Source organism: Rhipicephalus microplus, chromosome 3 (assembly GCF_043290135.1).
Source record: "Rhipicephalus microplus isolate Deutch F79 chromosome 3, USDA_Rmic, whole genome shotgun sequence".
Classification (NCBI taxonomy): domain Eukaryota; kingdom Metazoa; phylum Arthropoda; class Arachnida; order Ixodida; family Ixodidae; genus Rhipicephalus; species Rhipicephalus microplus.
Genome location: NC_134702.1, coordinates 237,232,246 through 237,252,315, shown reverse-complemented (window position 1 = coordinate 237,252,315; position 20,070 = coordinate 237,232,246). Strand labels below are relative to the sequence as shown.

The 20,070-nt window shown below is 43.8% G+C and overlaps 1 protein-coding gene and 1 long non-coding RNA gene across 2 annotated transcripts in view; one reads left to right on the top strand and one right to left on the bottom strand.

Annotated features, from left to right (window-relative positions):
• The window catches only part of LOC119169134 (3-oxoacyl-[acyl-carrier-protein] reductase FabG), an 88,245-nt gene that overhangs the window by 31,102 nt on the left and 37,073 nt on the right, over nucleotides 1–20,070 (top strand). The window contains exons 2-3 of the mRNA XM_037420238.2: nucleotides 5,132–5,271; nucleotides 17,728–17,820. Of these exons, the coding sequence (XP_037276135.2) occupies nucleotides 5,132–5,271; nucleotides 17,728–17,820 (233 nt within the window). The remainder of the gene's footprint in view (nucleotides 1–5,131; nucleotides 5,272–17,727; nucleotides 17,821–20,070) is intronic.
• On the bottom strand, nucleotides 3,532–19,887 carry LOC142804175 (uncharacterized). Its single transcript, XR_012894493.1, has 2 exons — nucleotides 19,718–19,887; nucleotides 3,532–3,693 (listed from the first exon to the last, which is right to left on the bottom strand). It is a non-coding gene; the product is annotated as an uncharacterized LOC142804175 (long non-coding RNA).

Here is a 20,070-nt window from a genome sequence, read left to right as displayed (position 1 = left end):
AAAAATTCGCTGACGAAGCTCACCTTGTATAGTGACACGCTCAGTGCACACAGCTGAATTTTCTATGCACTGCCTTTTTTAACTGGCGGCATATGGTCTCGCAGATTACGGAAACGGCGACCCCTGTGTCAATAAGCACTTAAGCGGCAGCGGCAGTCCCTTTCACATTGACGTCAATAACGTTTTGCGGCAAAAGAGATGGAGGCCTTGAGCAGTTCAACTTGTATGCAGCTGTTGCCTCCGGAGCGGCAGCAATCACTTTCCCTCTTCTGTAGCAGGTCGGTGACACATAGGCGACGGGTAGCGTCGTCGGGGAGATGGTGACCGTTGGTTCACATAGGGTCGTCAACTGTCAGTGGTGTACCTTGAAGGCGTCCTTGACAACGACACAACCAGCTTGCCCATCGTGTCAAAAGGAGCAGGGGCTTGAGGACAGTGGCGGGCGACATGTCCAGCGATATCAAAGGTGAAACAGATGGGCCTATTGTCCGGCGGCGGTTGCGCGACGGTAAAATGGAGCCAAAGATCTCGTAAAGGGATAAGGCACAGCAACCGGGTTGTAGGCACGACATGGGGCGGCATGACAGGTTGAGCAGAGGGTATACGCTGTTGCGTAGGCAGAGCAGCGACGACGGCGTACATTATAGGTGCAGTGACAGGTGATTCCTGATGCACCGGTCGGAAGGCTCAGCGACTTGGGTCCGAATTGCGTGTTGTAGGTCCGGAGCCAAAGCGTGCATGGGCGCATGAGTCAGTGGCAATAGTGATAGCTGGCACGCTACCTTTTTGTTGGCCAAGTCTTTGATTGTCAAAAGGAGCAACTGCTGATAGTTAGGACGGGCAGCTAGCTGCAAGCTTGCAAAATTGTCTGGCGTCGTGAAGGCTTGACGAGCAATGGTGAGCTGCCTACGCAACTAGTCGAAGCTCTGACAAAGGGAGACAAGTAAAGCAATCGTGGATGGATTTCTCGCAAGCAACATCTGAAAGGCGCCATCCTCGATACCCTTCCAAATGTGCCTGATCTTTTCTTCCTCATGCATGGCAGAGTTGATGCCGTTGCATAGATGCAACACATCTTCGAAGTAGCCCATGTAGTTCTCACTTGGTTGCTGTGCACGTTGACGCAAACGCTGCTCGGCGTGAAGCTTGCGAGCCGCAGGTTGTCCAAAGACGTCCGTAATAGCAGTCTTGAAAGCAGACCACGTGGGAATGTCAGCTGCGTGGTTATTAAACCACAGTTGCGCAATGTTCGTGTGATAAAACGTGACGTAGCCGAGCTTACTTTGGTCGTCCCATGTGTTGCTGGCACCGTATTTGTCGTACTTTGCCAACCGATCTTCCGTGTCTGATTCAGCAAAGCCGGTGAAGAAAGAGGGGTCTCGTTGACGATACACAGTGCCGCAAGTGCAAGGATGGATGAAGGTCCCACGTGGAAATGAGTCTCGGGGGCCATGTTGGTGTCACAAAAGGGAAAGCTTACGGGAGCAAAGTTCTAGCTTCTTACGGGAGTCCACACACCTTGTGGGGTCTCGACGTTGAGAACACTATGCTCTTGGCGTGAACGGTCTTGGAGTGAATGCACTTAGAGTGAATGCTCTTGGAGTGAACCATGATGATGACGGTGGTGATAAACGCTCGCGAGTACATCGCCACCTATCGATCATTAGCTGTGACCCTTGAATGCAGCTTATGTACGAGACACATCGCCACGAGGCACTAACAACTTTACAGAGGGTGTTAGGACCATCACATATCCCCAACCTTAATTAAAACCATATCCTGAAAAGAACAAAGAAATCCACGACAAGTTTTAACAAAAGATGACAACAGATGTCCCTAAAGAATGTCCACGCACCACAACACCACCGCCGGTCGACGCTGCTACACTATCCGGCTTGGCGACCTCACCTCAGTACTGGTTGGACCCACAATGGCAATGTTGTCGTCGGCGCGAGGAACTGTCACTCGCGCCAACACGTCTTCTGGTTGCGACCAGCACTCACGAGGGCGCCGGACTGCAGGCAGTTGCGCAGGTCTCAGGCATGTCCATCGCCCGATTTCATGACCACATTCCTGGCCAACGGTGAAGACAAATCTCCAGAATACAGCCAGTCGCGGGTTCCATCACTCCCACTGTGCACAATCAAAAAACTCGATGGAACAATGCAGTAGGGCATAGGAAAGGGTCCTTCGTGCTTCTCACCCACCTGGTACGATGGTCAGTACTGCTAGCAAATACATCGGCAGCGGCCAAGATTCCCAGCGAAAATAAAGCAAAGATCGCTTTTTCTAACTCGTGCATCTCATGATAAAAAAAATAAGGGAAGCAGAGTACAACACCTCAATGCCACGATCTTCCTAGTTGTGCCACATGTGACAGGTGGCTGCGCAGAACCTTAGGCCTACTGAGTCACTTGACAACAACCGGCATCCACCTAGTATTTAGCCCAGCGCAGAAGAGGAGACATCCACTCTGTAAGGTGCCTACTTGCTCGCTGCACACAACAGCTTACCGAGCAATCGGCGCACATCATCTCGGATGGTGTCACGACGGCCCGGCGCCAAGCCCCAAGACAAGACAGCAATGATGTCCTATTCCCCGAGTCCAAAAGAGATAGAAGAAGCTATTCCCAGAAAAACAGACTATCCACGAGGCTTCTGTGCTCACTCACTTCGGTCTTGGCCGACAATCTATATGCTCTAAGCTCTGCTCACCCAAGATGCAGACTGCATGGCTCTCATCCCAACTGAACAAAGTTCTTTAAAACCACCACTAACAGCTAAAAGAAACTTGCGAGCAAAAAGAAAACTCATTGTGCCGACAAGTTTAAACATGTCACAATAACCAATCTCCTCACTCTCAACAAAGCACATCGCCGATGCTAGCAATGAAGGTCCCCCTTAGTCTACTCTACCCCAGCTAAAGAAAAAAATAGCTGTTCCAAACCACGAAAACTGTTTTCCGATGCTTCAAGAGCCCCACATTGCCAGTGTGGGGTCTCGAGGTTAAGAGCACTATGCTCTTGGAGTCAACGGACACAGTAGACACGGTCGGTATGAACAAAACAACAGACATTTATTTAACTGCTTTTAGATCAACGATATCATCAGCTGAATTATAATACACATCAATTGTGATCATGCTAAACAACCTTACACAATATTACACAACACTTAATAACATGACAAACACAAGGCGGCGGCGCCAACGCATGACTCATCGCGAGGGCCCGCGAGCGACGACCCTTGGTGTCGTCCTCACGGGCCCACCGCGAAAGACAATCGTTCGCTCCACCCGCCACACACCAAAGAGGACCTCTCATTTCTCAAGCGCCCCCAGCCAGGCTTCCCGCCAGGTGTCAATGCCGGCACTACCGTTCTAACCATGATGATGATGGTGGTGATAAATGCTCACGAGCACAGCACCACTTACTGCTCAATAGCTGTCACCCCTGAATGCGGCGTGTGTGCGAGACACGTGTGCCATGAGGCACAGACAACTTTACAGGAAGTTTTGGCACCACCACAATCTTCACCAAATGTCACGTGATTTATTCACGTACAGACATACTGGGAGGCCGAGGAACGTCAGCAGGCCAAAATCCAAGCAAACGCGAGCTCGGGTTGCGCGTGTATATCACCAATGCTGTGGCTTGCCTTCCTGGCTGCTCCGTCGTCGTCCCGCATTGTTTCCTACAATATATATATATATAAATATAAATCTTTGTAAAAGCTTGTTAATTCAATCTTGTAGGGGACTACCAAACTCTTCTAAGTAAGTGTAATTTCAAATTGTGGGTGGGCACTGGAATAAACAGACATCACGCTAAAACTATACCCAAGGAAGCCATCTCTGGACTCGTTATCGAAAACCAGGCACTACTACACGTTTGTGACAGGGGATTTTATAAATTAGGTTGATGGAGCTCTAAAAGTGCACAGAATCTATTGATCTTGTAGGGGACTACCAAACTCTTCTAGGTAAGTGTAATTTCAAATTGTGGGTGGGCACTGGAATAAAGAGACATCACGCTAAAGCTATACCTAAAGAAGCCATCTCTTGACTCGTTATCAAAAACAAGGCACTACTACACGTTTGTGTCAGGTGATTTTATAAATTAGGTTGATGGAGCTCTAAAAGTGCACAGAATCTATCGTTAAGTTCGTCATATGCCAGAAACAAGCAGCAATATGCATTTATGTGAGCTGCGAGCCTTAATGTCAAACTTGTATATAATACTATTTATGCTTCGAAACATGTTTATTTACATGACAGAGTTAATGCAACCAAAATAAAAGTAATCAGTAATTTTCATTGACTTGCATTTCTTCCTAGGCAACTCCATGAGTATTATTTGCAGCGTGTTCAATAGCTCCAGGGCAGCGTCCAAATTGTTATCTGTGGAGAAAGGCTGCTGTATTGTTGTCTTGAATCTCTAGTAAATTTGGTTTCGTTTTGTTTTGCCAGACATTGTCATCACTCTAGATTGACTTCTGCAAGGAGCAATAAAAACTGAGGGCTCTCAGTTCGAATTGAGCACTCGCATTCAGATTATCCGGAGTTTTTCCTCATAGAAACACACGGAGTCGCGCAGAGACCAGGGCAGCAGCTCAAAATAACTGCAAGTTTGAATAAATCGAGTTTGAATTATCGAGTTTTTACTGTGTGTGTGTGTGTGTGTGTGCGCGTGCGTGCATGTGTGTGTGTGTGTGTGTGTGTGTGTGTGTGTGTGTGTGTGTGTGTGTGTGTGTGTGTGTGTGTGTGTGATGGAGCTCTAAAAGTGCACAGAATCTATTGTTTAGTTCGTCATATGCCAGAAACAAGCAGCAATATGCATTTATGTGGATAGATAGAGAAGAGAGAGAAAGAGAAATGTGTAATAGCAAGTCGGATTTTTGCCCCCTCCGGCAAAAGGAAAACTCTCCGCCTGTGCATTCTACTTTTCTGTTTTTGACCCTTGTACAGAATATCGGGTCTCCTTGCCTTTGCCGTACATAATTTTATGATTGAGATAATGATAGCCAAATGACATTCTGCGAGATGTCGGAACACATGGCATCGTGAACCTCTGGAATTCCGCTTGTCCGTGTTATGTGAAAATCGACACTGCACACGTTAACTGTCCCGCAGGGGCCTCATCGGGCATCGGGCAGGCGACTGCGGTGCACTTTGCATCTCTGGGCAGCTGGCTTGCACTCAACGGCCGCCGGAAAGATGCCCTGGACCAAGTTGCCCACCTGTGCCACGACAAGGGTGTCCCAAAGGACAAGGTGCGTTTTTGTTGGGGCCACTGTAAAGACTGAAGGCCCCACTAATGATGATAGTCACAGCACTAGCAGAGGCAGTTTGGTTAGTTGGTGCGAATTCATATTTTAAGAAAGCGTATTGTCCTGTCCCCTTCATTTTCCCATGTCATGGTTTTTTAGAAGCGAAGCATCTCCTACTTGGGGCTATGTCCTGCGGCGTCGGTGGCGTCTGCACTCACACTTCGCATGCGCAATTCACCTCCTTCTCTCTCTCTAGCAGCTGCACATTACTCTCTCCACTTCTCTCCTACCGCCTGCTTGCACTCACTCCCCCTTCTCTCTCCTCTAGGCATCCCTCCCAGCAGCATTAACACCCCCATCGCACATGTGTGTCTCCACTCCTCTCCTATGCTCCCCCTCTCGCCTCACAACGCCGACGCAGGCAGCATCTGCTAGCGAGTTTCTTAATTGAAAAAACCGACTGCTTGCACTGCACAGCCATTCACTGGCCACCCCGAATATGTAAACACTGGATCTTGACCTCCAAGGTAGGGCCGGTGGGAGATTTCTCCTGTGCATTGTTGAACAATAAAAGTTCACAGCATGCTTGTTAGCTAAAAGTGGACTGTGGGTCTCTGTGTCCAATCAGAGTCTTCTGTATCTCACTGTCCATTAGCAGCCATTGACATGTTCCAGTGGGAAACACCTGTCTATCACTGTGTGCTTTGTACCTCCCCAGGTTCCTCTTTTGCGCGACGCCGCGATGAGCGCCAGCGTCAATGTTGCCGTCAGTGTAAGCATTAGTGCCCACTGCTTCGCATCTACACATGGTTTCCTTTAGAGGGAGGTGGCGTAATCTATTTAGCTTTCTCCAAATATGAACCTTGGTGACTGGATGATGAGAAGCTCAAAAATATCTTCTAGCAATGTCAGGCATAGTCAACCCTGTTTTCTCTTACTATCCACTGTTTGTCAAAATGTCATGAAATATGTCATGACGAAAAGACCTTTCAAACTTCCGATGCCATTGCTAATGCTTTCAGTCTGTACTTTTCCAGTATCAGCGCTAAATCCAGCCAATCATGTCTCAACGACAAACAGCGTCCATTGCAATCTATCTTTTTCCAACCTGCCCAGCTCAAGTCCGGGCAGGTTGGAAAAACCTATTTTAAGTTAAGTTTGGAAACAACTAGCACTGGACTTGACAACATATCTGCCAGATGCATGAAGGACATTGTTGATGTCATCGCCCCTATTTTCGCCCATATCGTTAACTTAATCTTTAAGCACTCTATCTTTCTTTCTGAATTAAAAAAAAAAAGCAAAAGAGTGCCTGTTCACAAGAAAGGTGATAAGTCACTCATAAACTATTTTAGGCCCATCGCTATTATTCCTTTTTTCAGTAAGGTTGCTGAAAAAGTATGTTTCGTCTGCCTTACAAAATACCTCGAAAAATTACAGCTCTTGTCGCCCCATCAATTTGGGTTTCGTCAAGGGCTTTCCACCCATCCAACACTAGTTGCTCTTACTGAAAATATCAGAAAAACAATTGGTGATACAAAATTCCTTGGATCATTCTTCCTTGACTTCAGTCAAGCCTTTGATTCTATCGATTATGCTATTCTTTTAAACAAGCTCTCTTCTTATGGTATATCTAGTGACTTACTGAATCGTACACAAGTTGTATACATTTCAGGCGTACTCTCAGGCTCCAAAACTACCAATATAGGGGTCCCACAAGGATCACTATTAGGTCCTCTTCTGTTTCTCGTTTACATAAATAACCTGACAGACTGTTTATTCCCTCACACAGAATCCTTGCTTTTTGCAGACGACACCACCAAATTTAGTGCTTACTACTCCATTCCTGCCCTAACCTCCCAGCTTAACAGTGATCTTCAGAATGTCATTAATTGGTGCCTAACAAGAAGCTTGTTATTAATCCCTATAAGACAAAATTTGTCATTTTCAGTTCTAGGTCAAAAAAGCGAGATAACGCACTCCCGGTGTATGTTAATAAGCATGAAATATTTCCTTCTGAAAAGTGCACGTTCCTCGGTGTAGAACTTGATTGTTTTTTGAACTTCAACCATCATATTGAGTTAATGAAAATAAATACCGCCTATGGGATTCGTGTTCTGCTCAAAGCCCGCCAATTTTTTGCACTTCCTACACTATCTGCTCTCTATTTTGCCTTCCTTCATAGTCACTTAAACTACTGTATTGAATCTTGTGGACTCGCGTATAGAACTTATGTAAGCCCATTAGCACATATTCAAAAACAGGCTCTCTGCATAATAACGCACAGTGATTATCATGCCCATTCAGCTCCACTATTTTCTTCACTAAGTATTCTTCCTATTGCAAATATGATCGTCTCTAACTTAGCTGTAATTGCCTACCGCCTTGTACATAATCCAGATATTTTATCTATTGAAGGCAATAAAATGACCACTTCCTCAAGTAAGACACGTTTCTCCTTTCAAAACAATATCTTATTGCCCAAGGCGCGCACAAATTACGGAATAAGAACAGTGAGCTTCTCCGCTATCAAAGTATGGAACACTCTGCCTTTAGAGACTAAAACCTCTCCCTCATTAAATGTCCTTAAACATTCAATTTGCCTTTACCTGAATCCTTCTTTAAACTTCTGACTTATGTGTAGTTACTGTCGTTGCCTTTTTTTTTTTTTGTCATATACTTTCATGTTTTTTTATTTCTATTAATTTCATTTTCTTCTGAAATATTTGTTAGTGTTTATTCCTAGCGATTGCTTTGTTTGCACTGTATTAGCATCACTTTTTTAATTGTCTTTTCTGTGTACTTCAATGTCAAATACTCTCGCACACCATAATGCCTCTTTTATTATTTTGTACCCTCACACTTCTTTTACGCAATCCTGCTCCTGTTTTTATTTTTTCTTTGTGTGTTTTATAACAAGAGGTCTTATTGCAGTGTTTACACTAAGGGACCTCTTTTTGTATACCTCTGCCTATATGTAACTATCCACTCAATTACGTTCAATAAACTAAACTAAACATAGATAGGGTTGCCACCTGTCCAGTTTAAGAGTTGGCCGGCTAAACTAAACTAAACATAGATAGGGTTGCCACCTGTCCAGTTTAAGAGTTGCCCGGCTGGTTTCTCAGATAGCGGGCCGGTTGCCAATGCCCACCTGAGACTTGCCATGCATGGCTGGTATTTTGTCACAATATTGTAATATGTTTATCTTCTGGTGCATTTTATAAATATCAGTTCAACTGTGACGGTGGTATTTGTCATCAATCACCAAAACTCTTATGGTATAAGTCAGCCCCTTTGTAATATCTCTTCAATTGTAGAGAGAATTTTAATAGAGCATGTAACTGTACGCGTTCGTATATATGAATGTCCAATATTTTTGTGGAATATATAGTTAAATACCATTATAAGAGACATGTATCGGGCGGAAATTCCTGTGTTTTATATGAGGTCTCGCTTATAAGCAGGGTGCCACCTATGAATTTTCTTATCAGCCCATAATTTACTGTAGGCGCAGTGGTGTCTCTTATACCCATTTGTCTCTTGTGTCAGTCTTTCTTATAAAGGGGTTTGACTTTACACCATGTGCATTTTAGTGTTTGTGTCTACAATTTCACTGGCCTGGTTAAGGTAGATGCAAAGAGGAGCTTTCTAGGCTGAGTAGGTGTAGTTCATTTTCAGTGCAGCACACTTGGGACAATAAGCAAAACCTCACTTACAATCAGTAGAAGCGTCGTTCCAATCCCAAGTATTTTCAAACAACAATCTATGCTTTTTCATGATGGTATAGCCCATGTGCCACCACCGCTAGCGGTAAAGTTGTGAAGCATCTCTTCATCACTGAGGCTTTCGTAAAACCTTGCCAAAACAGATGAGGGCAGCACGGGAAAATGTGAAAGGTGTATTAGACAGTGTTAGCTCAGTTTTGTGTATTTATGTGTGTATACATAAGCTACGTGTCCATTCAGCATACTGGCTCTCCATTCAGTACTATACCTCGACTTACTTCATCATCTCGGTCACTTCTAATGCCGTGGTTCGAGTTCATTTAGAGGTATGGGTAAGTAGATCGACCAAAAAAGTGATTTTTTGATTTCATCACTAAACAATAATGCACAGTTTTACAAGCAAAATCATGCATTGGCAAGTGCGTTGGAGTGCTGCAAGGCCTTTAAAAATGGTGCCAGAGATCGCGTCTCCCAACAGATATGCGACATCTTCACCATCATTCTTTCTGTGTGTGTGCATCTTTTAAACAATAATTATGGCATGATCGACTGAATATATTCCCTTCCTACCATTTTCATGCTTTTGGTTGCAAATTTCCCTACAAAAATATCTTTTTAGCGGAATCATGGCTACATATTGTGACCAAGTTTCACAGGCATTCCTAAGCATAAAAGTGAATTTTTCTAATGATCAGTTTTTTAACTTGATGTATCTTTCCTTTCTGTGTGTGTGCATCTTTTAAACAATAATTATGGCATGATCGACTGAATATATTCCCTTCCTACCATTTTCATGCTTTTGGTTGCAAATTTCCCTACAAAAATATCTTTTTAGCGGAATCATGGCTACATATTGTGACCAAGTTTCACAGGCATTCCTAAGCATAAAAGTGAATTTTTCTAATGATCAGTTTTTTAACTTGATGTATCTTTCCTGACAAACTATTCAACTACTTGCGCTCAAATTTTGTAAGATTATACAATCTGAACCTAAAACTTTGAAGAATAGCTTAGGTTCACAATATTTTTGTTACTGAGACAAATATGAGAGCTTGTTGTTTGTTGTAGGTTCGGATGAATACCACTATCATGTTAAATAAGCATGCCAAATATCACGGCCGTACTGTTTGTTCGCGGTTTTTTTCAGGAAAGGTACAATGAAATTTTTCACTGGTTCGAATTTTGGCACTCCACCAGAAGCAAGTAAAAAAGTGATAGGGTCATAATTTAATTGACCGAAGGCCATTAGCTTTCTTATTAAGCACAACCAGGTGGCGGGATCGAATCTGTGCTGCGGCGGCTGCATTTTTGGTGAAGGCGGAAATGTTGTAGGCCCGTGTGGTCTGACTTGGGTGGACGTTAAAGAACCCCAGGTGGTCGAATTTTCCGGAGCCTTTCACTACGGTGTCTCTCATAATCATATGGCGATTTTGGGACGCAAAACCCCACATATCAATTTTTATTAAGCACGCAAAATTTTAGGGCAAAATATGGCACAGTTCCGGAGATACATCGCTGAAACTGAAATAACCTGTTTATCACACCATACCCCTTTAATACAGCAGCTATAAACGTACACTTTTGATTTTCTGCTCACATTTCCGTCAACTGTACTGGTAATGTCACTTTTAGTCAGCCAGTGAAAAGTCTCTGTTATTAATGAAACGTGGCGGCGTAGCGATGTTTGCTGAGTCTTAGTTGACCGAGGTTTACAGCATCATACCACCTCAATTTTTCTAGTTTGACAAGTTGTGTCGCACTGTCTGACCACACACACGATATGCATAGTGAGGACTAAGCCACCCAAAACACGTTGTAGAAGGCTACGTAACAAAAGCAGTATGAAAAACACTGGGACGCTGAGCCGAGCGAGTGAAGTCAACATGTGACGAAGCCTGGATGTACTTGAAAGCAGAACTGAGCAGATTACTGGCTGTACTTTCAGAGTATAGAGAGCTCAGAGCAGTTAAATTCCTGTGTTATTATTTCACTGGGACTCTATAAATAATCTAATTTTAGAGCAAAAAAAAAAAAAGCTAATGCTCAGTTTATTTCTCTTACCACGACCTTTCACTGACGTCGCATGTTAGTGCCCATGGCAGCCAGTAGGCCTCATGGTCATATAGTAGTCGAAAAAACCGATTTAAAATGAGCATCAATAATGATAAACTGAATATTGCACCAAAATATATTGGAATCAGCATGTCTAATTGTTATTGAAGCAGGGAAGATTACAACCGGGCAGCTTCATTTTCATTTCACAACTTTTTGAAATGGCATAATATGCCAAAAGCTTTGCGGGGCATCTACTAGTATAAGTACTGCCCCCCTTTCCTCATAACAGCGCAACACAGAATCGGAAATTAGGACAGCTATTGACGATTTCCCGTACTGGCGCACGAGCGTTATCATGTTTTATCTCATGACCATAACTGGCCTTCTCACAGCCAGTTGCCCCAGCCAACGCATTGAGCCAGCGAAGCAGCCACGGCCATTCATAGCGAGTATAAGGGTATAGAAGCCAACATGTCAGCATTCATGTAGACGAGACCACCCACTTTGATTTGAACTCGCGTTTGCTACTCACCTACTGCCTTGACAGCAATAAATAAATGGTGAAATCAGCTGTCACTAGAATGATCTCACCCCGGGGACAAAGCATCAAGTATATTCTGCCTTCATTGCTGAGATTAGTGGTGTTTATTTAGCCATACCTGCTAAGCCTTATCTGCAACAATTTCAGAAGGAATCTTGAAAACACGAAAAAATACCGATGAGTAGATTGCTCTCAAAGCTGGAAGACATTAATGGAAAGCAAATACTAAATGGGTTGGTTGCGAACTTAGAAGGGGGACAGCGCAGAACAACGTCGTTATAAGTTTGAGGTGGAAGGAAACTGCATCTACAGATGCCACCATGTCGACTTTCTTGGCACTGCCACCTGCTCGCTTTTACTCTCGTGTGTTGACACGTGGTAACGGGACCCTCACGGTTTAGTGGCGTCATCTAGTTTGGATTGGACAAACCAGCCGAGGAAAATCGTCCACAACGTTGCATCGGCCTTGTGCCTTTGTTTGAATTCTTCACTCCAAGTTCACCTTCGAAGCTCTGGCTGGCCTAATCTTGCCTGTTTAAGAAAGTCCATGTTTTCTCCTCAAACAAGTGGGATGAAAAGCAGAGAAAGTTAGACTGCGTGCTTTGCTACCCAACACGTTGAGCGTTTGGTGTGTAGCGACGCCACGGACCCGAGCTAACGGGGGAGTTTCTACTCCCTCCCACGCCTAGCCGTGCGTGGCTTTGCCGTGTCCGGGGAAAAGGGGATCCTGGGGGTTGAGCCGACGCTGGGTGATTGGACCGTTAAGGCCCCCCGGCAGAGGCAACACACCCCTTTGGCCCCGGCTTCACGTAGACGGCACCCCTGGGCTGACCCACCCAGGGGAAATCGGCAGTCGCCTTTTCCTATCTCTCTCTCCCTTATTCTTCGTCTTTATCTCTTACTATTTATCTGTCCTGTCTTCTACTCTCTTCCGTTTACTTCCGATATTCATGGCGGCAAGGGTTAACCTTGTGTAGGTATCCCACCTTGGATAATTACATTGGGTTATAGTGACAGCGTACGGCTGGCGTCGGGAGGGCTTGTTTCAACAAGTCCAACCGCGTCCCCTTGTTGGGCTCCGTGGTGGGTGGTCGCCGCTGTTACCGAACACATTCATACTTGTATGGCTTTACAAGCATCCGCCGACCTTGATCGGTCTCGCAAAAGAGGCCGCACCGAAGCAAGTTATCACGTCTCGAAAGAAACCAAATTTACTTTCGCGAAGTACCACATTATCCACAGTGACAGCACACCTCTAAGAAAATTATCCCCATTTTTGGTGGCCAAGTGCCTAAAGAAAAAATAGGACCCACATACAAAGCATCCAAAATGTCAAGCGGTGACCTCCTTTTGGAGCTAACCGAAAAAGACCAAGTGCCTAAGCTATCCCAACTAACCAGCATTGGAGAAACAGCTGTCACCGTTTCGGTCCATCGCTCTCTAAATACCAGCAGGGGAGTAATCTCTGAGGAAGACTTCTTAGGCCTTAGTGACGAAGAGCTCCTCGAAGGATTCCAAGACCAAAACGTCATAAAAGTCCAAAGAATAGTAATCCGTCGCAATAATCAGGAAGTGCCCACCAAACATGTAATACTAACCTTTGGAACATGTGAAATGCCCACCTCTCTTAAGGCTGGGTACTTAAAAATAAATGTCAGACCTTACATTCCCAACCCCAGACGCTGCTTCAAATGTCAGAGATTCGGACACGCCTCGCACTCCTGCAGAGGCAAAGAAACATGCGCAAAATGCAGTGCAAACGACCACAAATCAGAAAATTGCTCATCCTCACCCCACTGTGTTAACTGTGACGGGGAACACCCAGCGTATTCCCGGTCATGCCCATGTTGGAAAAAAGAAAAAGAAGTGATCGCTCTGACCGTCAAAGAAAAAAATATCATTCAGCGAAGCGCGAACACGGCTATCATACCTTTTCCACAGAAGTTACGCCGATGTGACGAAGTCGGGGGCAGCATCACAAAGGCCTCAGGAGTCGACCGCTACCACACCCAGTGGTTGTATGGTGACTCAAACCGCCCCCGTAAAAGAAGCAGCGCCAGCTGCTCCATGCACATCAAAGGGCCCGCAGACTCCGGTCTCCCTGGGCCCTAAACTCAATAGAGCGCCAAGGCCTGAGATCCGTTTCTCAGCGCCTCACTCTCGATCTTCCAGCGCCTCAGACAAGGCAATGGAGATCGACCACAAAACTCTGGTGTCGTCGACACCGAAGGAAAAGCGCTCTCTCGAGCGTACCAAACAAGACAAAGACAAAGTCCCAGTAACCACAATAAGTAAGCGATAACCGTAATGGTTATCATATTTCTTTCTATTTCTATTTCTTAGTATTGTCACCTATCATCTTTTATACCGATCAATCCCCACAAGTATATTTACTTAACTTTATTCTGCCATGGCTTTTATTGTACATTGGAACTGTAGTGGCTTAATTCATAACTTAGGTGACATAAAGGACATCATTAACAAATTCTCACCAGTAGCCTTTTGCCTCCAAGAGACAAATCTTGGTGCGAAACACAGCCACTTCCTAAAAGGCTTCAAAGTTGCCCGAAAGGACCGCGGACATTGCAACCGTCTTTCAGGAGGAGTAGCCATAGTGGTGCAGGGCAGCACTCCTACGCGAGATGTCCAAATAAACACATCTTTCGAGGCCGTAGCCGTCACCATCCTATCATACAAAACCATCACCATCTGCTCACTGTATATCCCACCTCACACCCTTTTCACCACCAAAAACCTAGAAAATCTAGTGGAACAGTTGCCAAAACCATTTATCTTAGTTGGGGATTTCAATGCTCATTCAACCCTTTGGGGTAGCGACAAAACTGACGCAAGAGGGCAAGCCGTGGAAGATTTCATTTTAACAAATGACATCTGCCTTCTTAATTCCGGTGCTTTTACCTACTTTTCACCAACCTCGCGCACTTTTAGTTGCTTAGATCTCGCCATGTGTTCATCGTGTATTTTTAATGATTTTAAATAGGACGTCGTCAACACATCTTATGGCAGTGATCATCAACCCGGCATCATAAAACTCATACCATCCTACCCAACTCTAACAAGCAGGCCACGCCGGTGGAAACTACAGCTCGCGAACTGGCCAGTTTTCACAGAAAACGCTAAGCTCGATGAAGTTTTCTCATCGGAGCTTTCTGTTGAGAAACTAAACGAAGAGTTCGTCAAAGTTTTAATCTTAGCAGCAGAAAAAGCAATATTGCAATCATCCGGCATCGTACCCAAAAAATTCAACCCTTGGTGGACAAACGAGTGTACTGGTGCCAAAAAACTACAAAATAAGGCCTGGGGAATTCTACGAAGATATCCCACCTACGCCAACCTCATAAACTTCAAACAGGCAAAAGCCAGAGCCCGATTTATTCGAAGACAGGCAGAAAAGGATTCATGGCAAAAATACATGTCATCAATTAACAGTTCAGTCACATCTAAACACATCTGGGACCAGGTGAGGAAGTTCAAGGGAGAGTACTCCTCCTACACAATACCACTGCTTACAAGTCCAGACACACAATCAACACTAGAAGACCAGGCCAACCTATTAGGAGAACACTTTTATAAGGTATCATGCTCAGCAAATTACACCAATACATTCCTGAAAATTCCCCTTAAAGATATCCCGAGAACAATTCGCCTGGCCCTACTAGCAAAATGGCAAAAGCAATGGGACACCTGCACGAACAATAAGCTCCACCTGGTGAAACCCACACTCGGGGAATGGAAGACCTGCCGTCACCAGCAACGGTTTATTGAAGTTGTTTTATGCCGACTTCGCATTGGACACACACACTTGACACACAACTTCTTACTCGCAAAGGAAGAACAACCAACGTGTGAAAAATGCCAAGAAGCGTTAACACTTATGCACACCCTAATCACATGTCCTACCATTGAAACACAGAGACAAAAACATTTCAGCAAGCTATACAAACAACACGTACCTTTACACCCTGCTTTGTTCCTAGGAGATGACCCTCTAGTACCTCTGCCTGACTTGCTAAACTTTCTGAAAGAAAGTAACCTGTTAAATAAGCTTTAAACTCTCATCTTTTTAGCGTCCATTCCTGAAAGTCTTGTGTCTGGCGCAGCATAGCCTTAGCTGCTTTTGCGCCATAAAAAACCAAATTAACCTAACCTAACCAACACGTTGAGAGGAGAACGTGGCATGACAGATCTCCTAATGGCGAAAGATTTGTGTAATTCTCATACCTACATCTACAATAATAAATGCCACTGTTTGTCACTTCATGTCCCTTTGCGCACATTTTGACGCATTCACAACGCACGTAGTTTCATGCGCATTCATGGTCACACACTGGCATTTAACTCATCACCATTACCTCAAGCCATAGAACATAGAAATGGTCTTCCAGGTCACATCGTATCAATCTCCAACCGTGAATATTTTTGTGATAACCTGATTTAGTTGCGTTGTTTTGTTGTATAACTTTGTTGATCTTGCTGTTTCTCACTTGTTTGTTTTTTTTTTCCTTGTTCTTTTTATCTTTTGTCTATATTGGTTTGCAATGTACTTATTGATGCTCCCCTTACTCAATGCCCTTTAATGGGCCTGTAAGGCATGTTGAATTAAAAAGAAAGTATGACAAGGAATCTGGTACATGATGCAATATACCTTCAGTGGATGCCTGGGGGTGTTAGTATGGCATCTAGGAAACAAAACAGCACAAAAGATGGAGCTCTAGAAAGAGAGGGGACAGAAACAGCAGCGCTATTTTTGTGCACCCCTTTTTTCTTGTGCTTTGTCTTTTGTGCTGTTCCGTTTCGGACAATATACTTTAATAATTATTTTTCATGTTATTTGTAGTTCACAGATTTTGTCAGAATTTTAGTTTGTGTGGCTTTTGGTACCTCACTCAGAATCGCAACTTTGCTGCTCAGCTGAAGGACCTCTGTTCAGTTCTTGGTTATGGTGGCCATCTTTCGATGGTGACAAAATGTGGAAACTCTTTTCGGTTCAGGCTAGAGAAATCCATGTGGTGAAAATCATTCCGTAGTCCTCCACTGAAGTATGCCTCATAATCATGACTGTTATGGTGTGTAGAGCATCTGTCACTGTGGTGTAATGGTTACGGTGCTCGGCTGCTGATACGAGGGTTGGGGTTCGATTCCGGTTGTAAAGGTCGCGTTTTGATAGAAGTTAAAAACTAGAAGCCTGTGCACTGTGCGATGTTGGTGCACAATAAAGAGCACCGGATGGTCCCAATTTCTGGAGCCCTCTGCAATGGCGCTTTTCGTAAATATATTATGGTATTGGGACATAAAATCTCGGATAATATTATTGGCATGCTGTACAGTAGAAATAATTGCCATCTCTGATTACACACAGAAGCATGCGGTTGTGTCCTCTACTTGAAGAGGCGATATTAGAATGAAATGTAAATGATCTATTAAAGAGGCTATTTGATTTTCGTTATATTTTGTTTGATGTTTTGTCTTCCTGTTAGAGCTATCCTTAAAATTGCATTGTTCTGTTGAAGCAGGATAAAAATAATGGCCATGGTATCAGGTGGTTGAAGGCCTCTCATGCTCCATTTGTTTGTGTCTAGTTGTGTTTAACCATCTCACTACCATGAAAATTGAAGGAAACTTGAGCAGATTTACTGACAATTTTTTTTGCACATTGTGGAGCTTTTATTTTTTCTTCAGTAAACTAATAGTGCCATTATTTTAGTCTAGTAAAGTTTCTTTATTTTACTAATATAGTTTTAAAGAAGGGTAGCTCAGTGACGGCTTTTTTTGCATTGAAAACAATAAAAGATGGTGATAAATCATTAGCTGAGACCGAGATTGTTTAATATGGGTACGTGTGGCCATATAGTGACAAGAAACATAACTAGGCAAGTATGGTATAGTCGTAGTATACTTGCGGTTTTTGTTGATGACAATTATAGTCTTTGACAAATTTTCTAAAAAGAAATCTCGTGACAACTACACTTGTCTACAGGAGAGAAAAGGCTAATACCCTATGTGGCTATATTTTGTTCATTTTAGCTTTTCATGTATTGTGCAAGAAACGTGCACACTGCTAGCATGTGGGCTGCATGAAGGCTGTGCCATTTTCATCATTAGTCCTAATTGCAGGTCCTGGTGGTGGTGGGTGATGTCTGCAAGGAAGACGACGTCGTTGCCATCGTGAACGAGACACTGAAACACTTTGGCAAGATCGACATCCTTGTGAGTCTGTGCTGCTATTTTGTAATGCAAAGGTTGGAACGCTAGGCTGGTTCACTCTCATTCTCCTCCTTTTTCTCGAAATTTGAGTGCCATGAAAACAGCAGTGTGGAACTTCTCTAGAAACAGTATGTGGTAGAATTATGTAGTAAAGTCCCATAAATATAACGAAATTAGCGCCATATAGTCAATGTAAAGTCGCCTTCTTTCTAGTGCGCTTCGTAGATGGCTAGTGAAGTTGGTTTAGGTGCGAACCTCTCGGAACATGGCAAAAGAGGAGCCTGTCTAAATCTTCTGCTCGTGTGGCTGAGGGCACTGTGGTTTTGGGCGGCACAGTGGGAAAGGTCATGAAATGAATGGTGTGAAAAAATAACAATAAATATGACAATGTAATGCATAAAGATGAAAGGGACATATTTTGATGATGTTTGGAACAGTAAAAATGTACAACTGGGAGTATATGGCAGCACCAGTGCTAATTCAGCAGTGTTAAGGAATCACTGGTTTTCAAGTGTCATGCAGTGGTTCTTTAGAAGGCCACGCAAATGTCATATTGTTTGTGTGTTTGACAGCACTTGAGTCTGTCTGTATGGTGCCTGAGCATGCTTCCGTATTTTGACCAGCTGTGCCAGCGGTGGCAAAAGACGCAAGAGCAAAAAGAAGGAGTGCTCACTACAGCGGTAAAAAGCCGTAGTTTCTTGGTGGCCACCTTAGCGATGCTGCTGCAAAGACAAAAGGACTTAGCACTGCATTTCTTAATATTTAGAAACATTGCCGATGTGCGGCTGTTGGTGGCACCCCGTTAAGTGCAGCATACTTTGTGCTTGGTTGGTCTGGCAGCCTAGCCGGGGTCAGCAGAAATAAAAACGAGAAATGTCTTCTTGGCAACCCACCTAACGGGCTCCTTACTGTAACTTTTCCTTAGACAAACCTGAAAAGCATCAGAACACATGTATCAACCATCAACCCAGTTTACGAAATTACCTGTCACAAACCTGTTGTAACTCCTAGTTCGCGATAGAGTCCAGAGATGGCTTCTTTCGGTTTTTCTCGTGCAGTGTCGTGCAATATTCATTCATTTTAGCACACACCCGCTAAGTTGAATGCTTCTTGATTTGAACAAATTTGTGGCCCCCTTCAAGTTTGAATTAACGAGTTTTTACTGTACTGTTTACCTAATTATATAAAAATAGTCCCAGGAGGAACCGTATTTCCGGGTAATGGACATCAAAACTGGTATCATGGCAACTTCTGTGCTGTAATTTAGCTTGACAGGATGTGTTTCTATATTTTCAATTTTCGGAAGAGAACAAATTGTGCTCTTAGTCAAGTGCTATCGCTACAGGCAGTGCCATTGGGTTCGGTCATGCAATGTGTGCATATCTTATAATACAAAAACTGTAGCATGCATCTCATTTAGGAATACCAATCAAGATGTAGCCTGTAGAGTTTATGCAATAGAATGGAAATACTAATGCTAAACATTTATTGTCAAGCAGCCTTTATCTAATCACTGTACAACGCACTGTGTCTGATGTGCAATATTTTCTAGAATGCCTCTGAAATCATCAGGATAGGATACTATGAGACACTTAGAGTGACTACTTTGCCTTTCTATGCGTGGGAATATCTTATATTCTTTTAAATGATTCTATTTGTGCTCTTTGAAATGTGAAATCCTGTGACATTTGCTTCGGGTGAAAAAAATATTCTTGCTTCCTGATTGCAGGGACCATTGTGGAATGATCATGCATTGTGAATCATGCATCAGCATCAGAATCATGCATTGTGCCTCTTTCGAAATGTATTGAGCACATGAAATCAGCTTTTACATAAACATTTTTTTCCAGATCAGTCTAACAGGATAGCATACATGTAAGCATGTGTCAGCAGCACTTACCCAGACAAAAAAGGCAGTTCCTAGATTTGTATAGTTACACGAGTAACCGATTGTCATGAGGGGACGACCTGCATGAGATTGTTGAACAGCTATTTATTTTCGTGAGTATGCTACATATTTTATGCACTGCAGCAAATAAAACTTGTCTGCAAGTCGGCGCTCGAGTGTGCCCTTCCATCCCTGTCTTCTGGGGCTGTTTTTCGTTACAGTGCTACCAAACCAATTTGCCCTCCAACAAGCATCAACAATGCTGTGAGATGCCACCGTGTGCCCCCACGTGCGTGATCGCACTGGAGCTTAATTTTGCATTCGAAGAAAAATGAGAAAAGAAAGTGCTCAAGATCATGATGTGC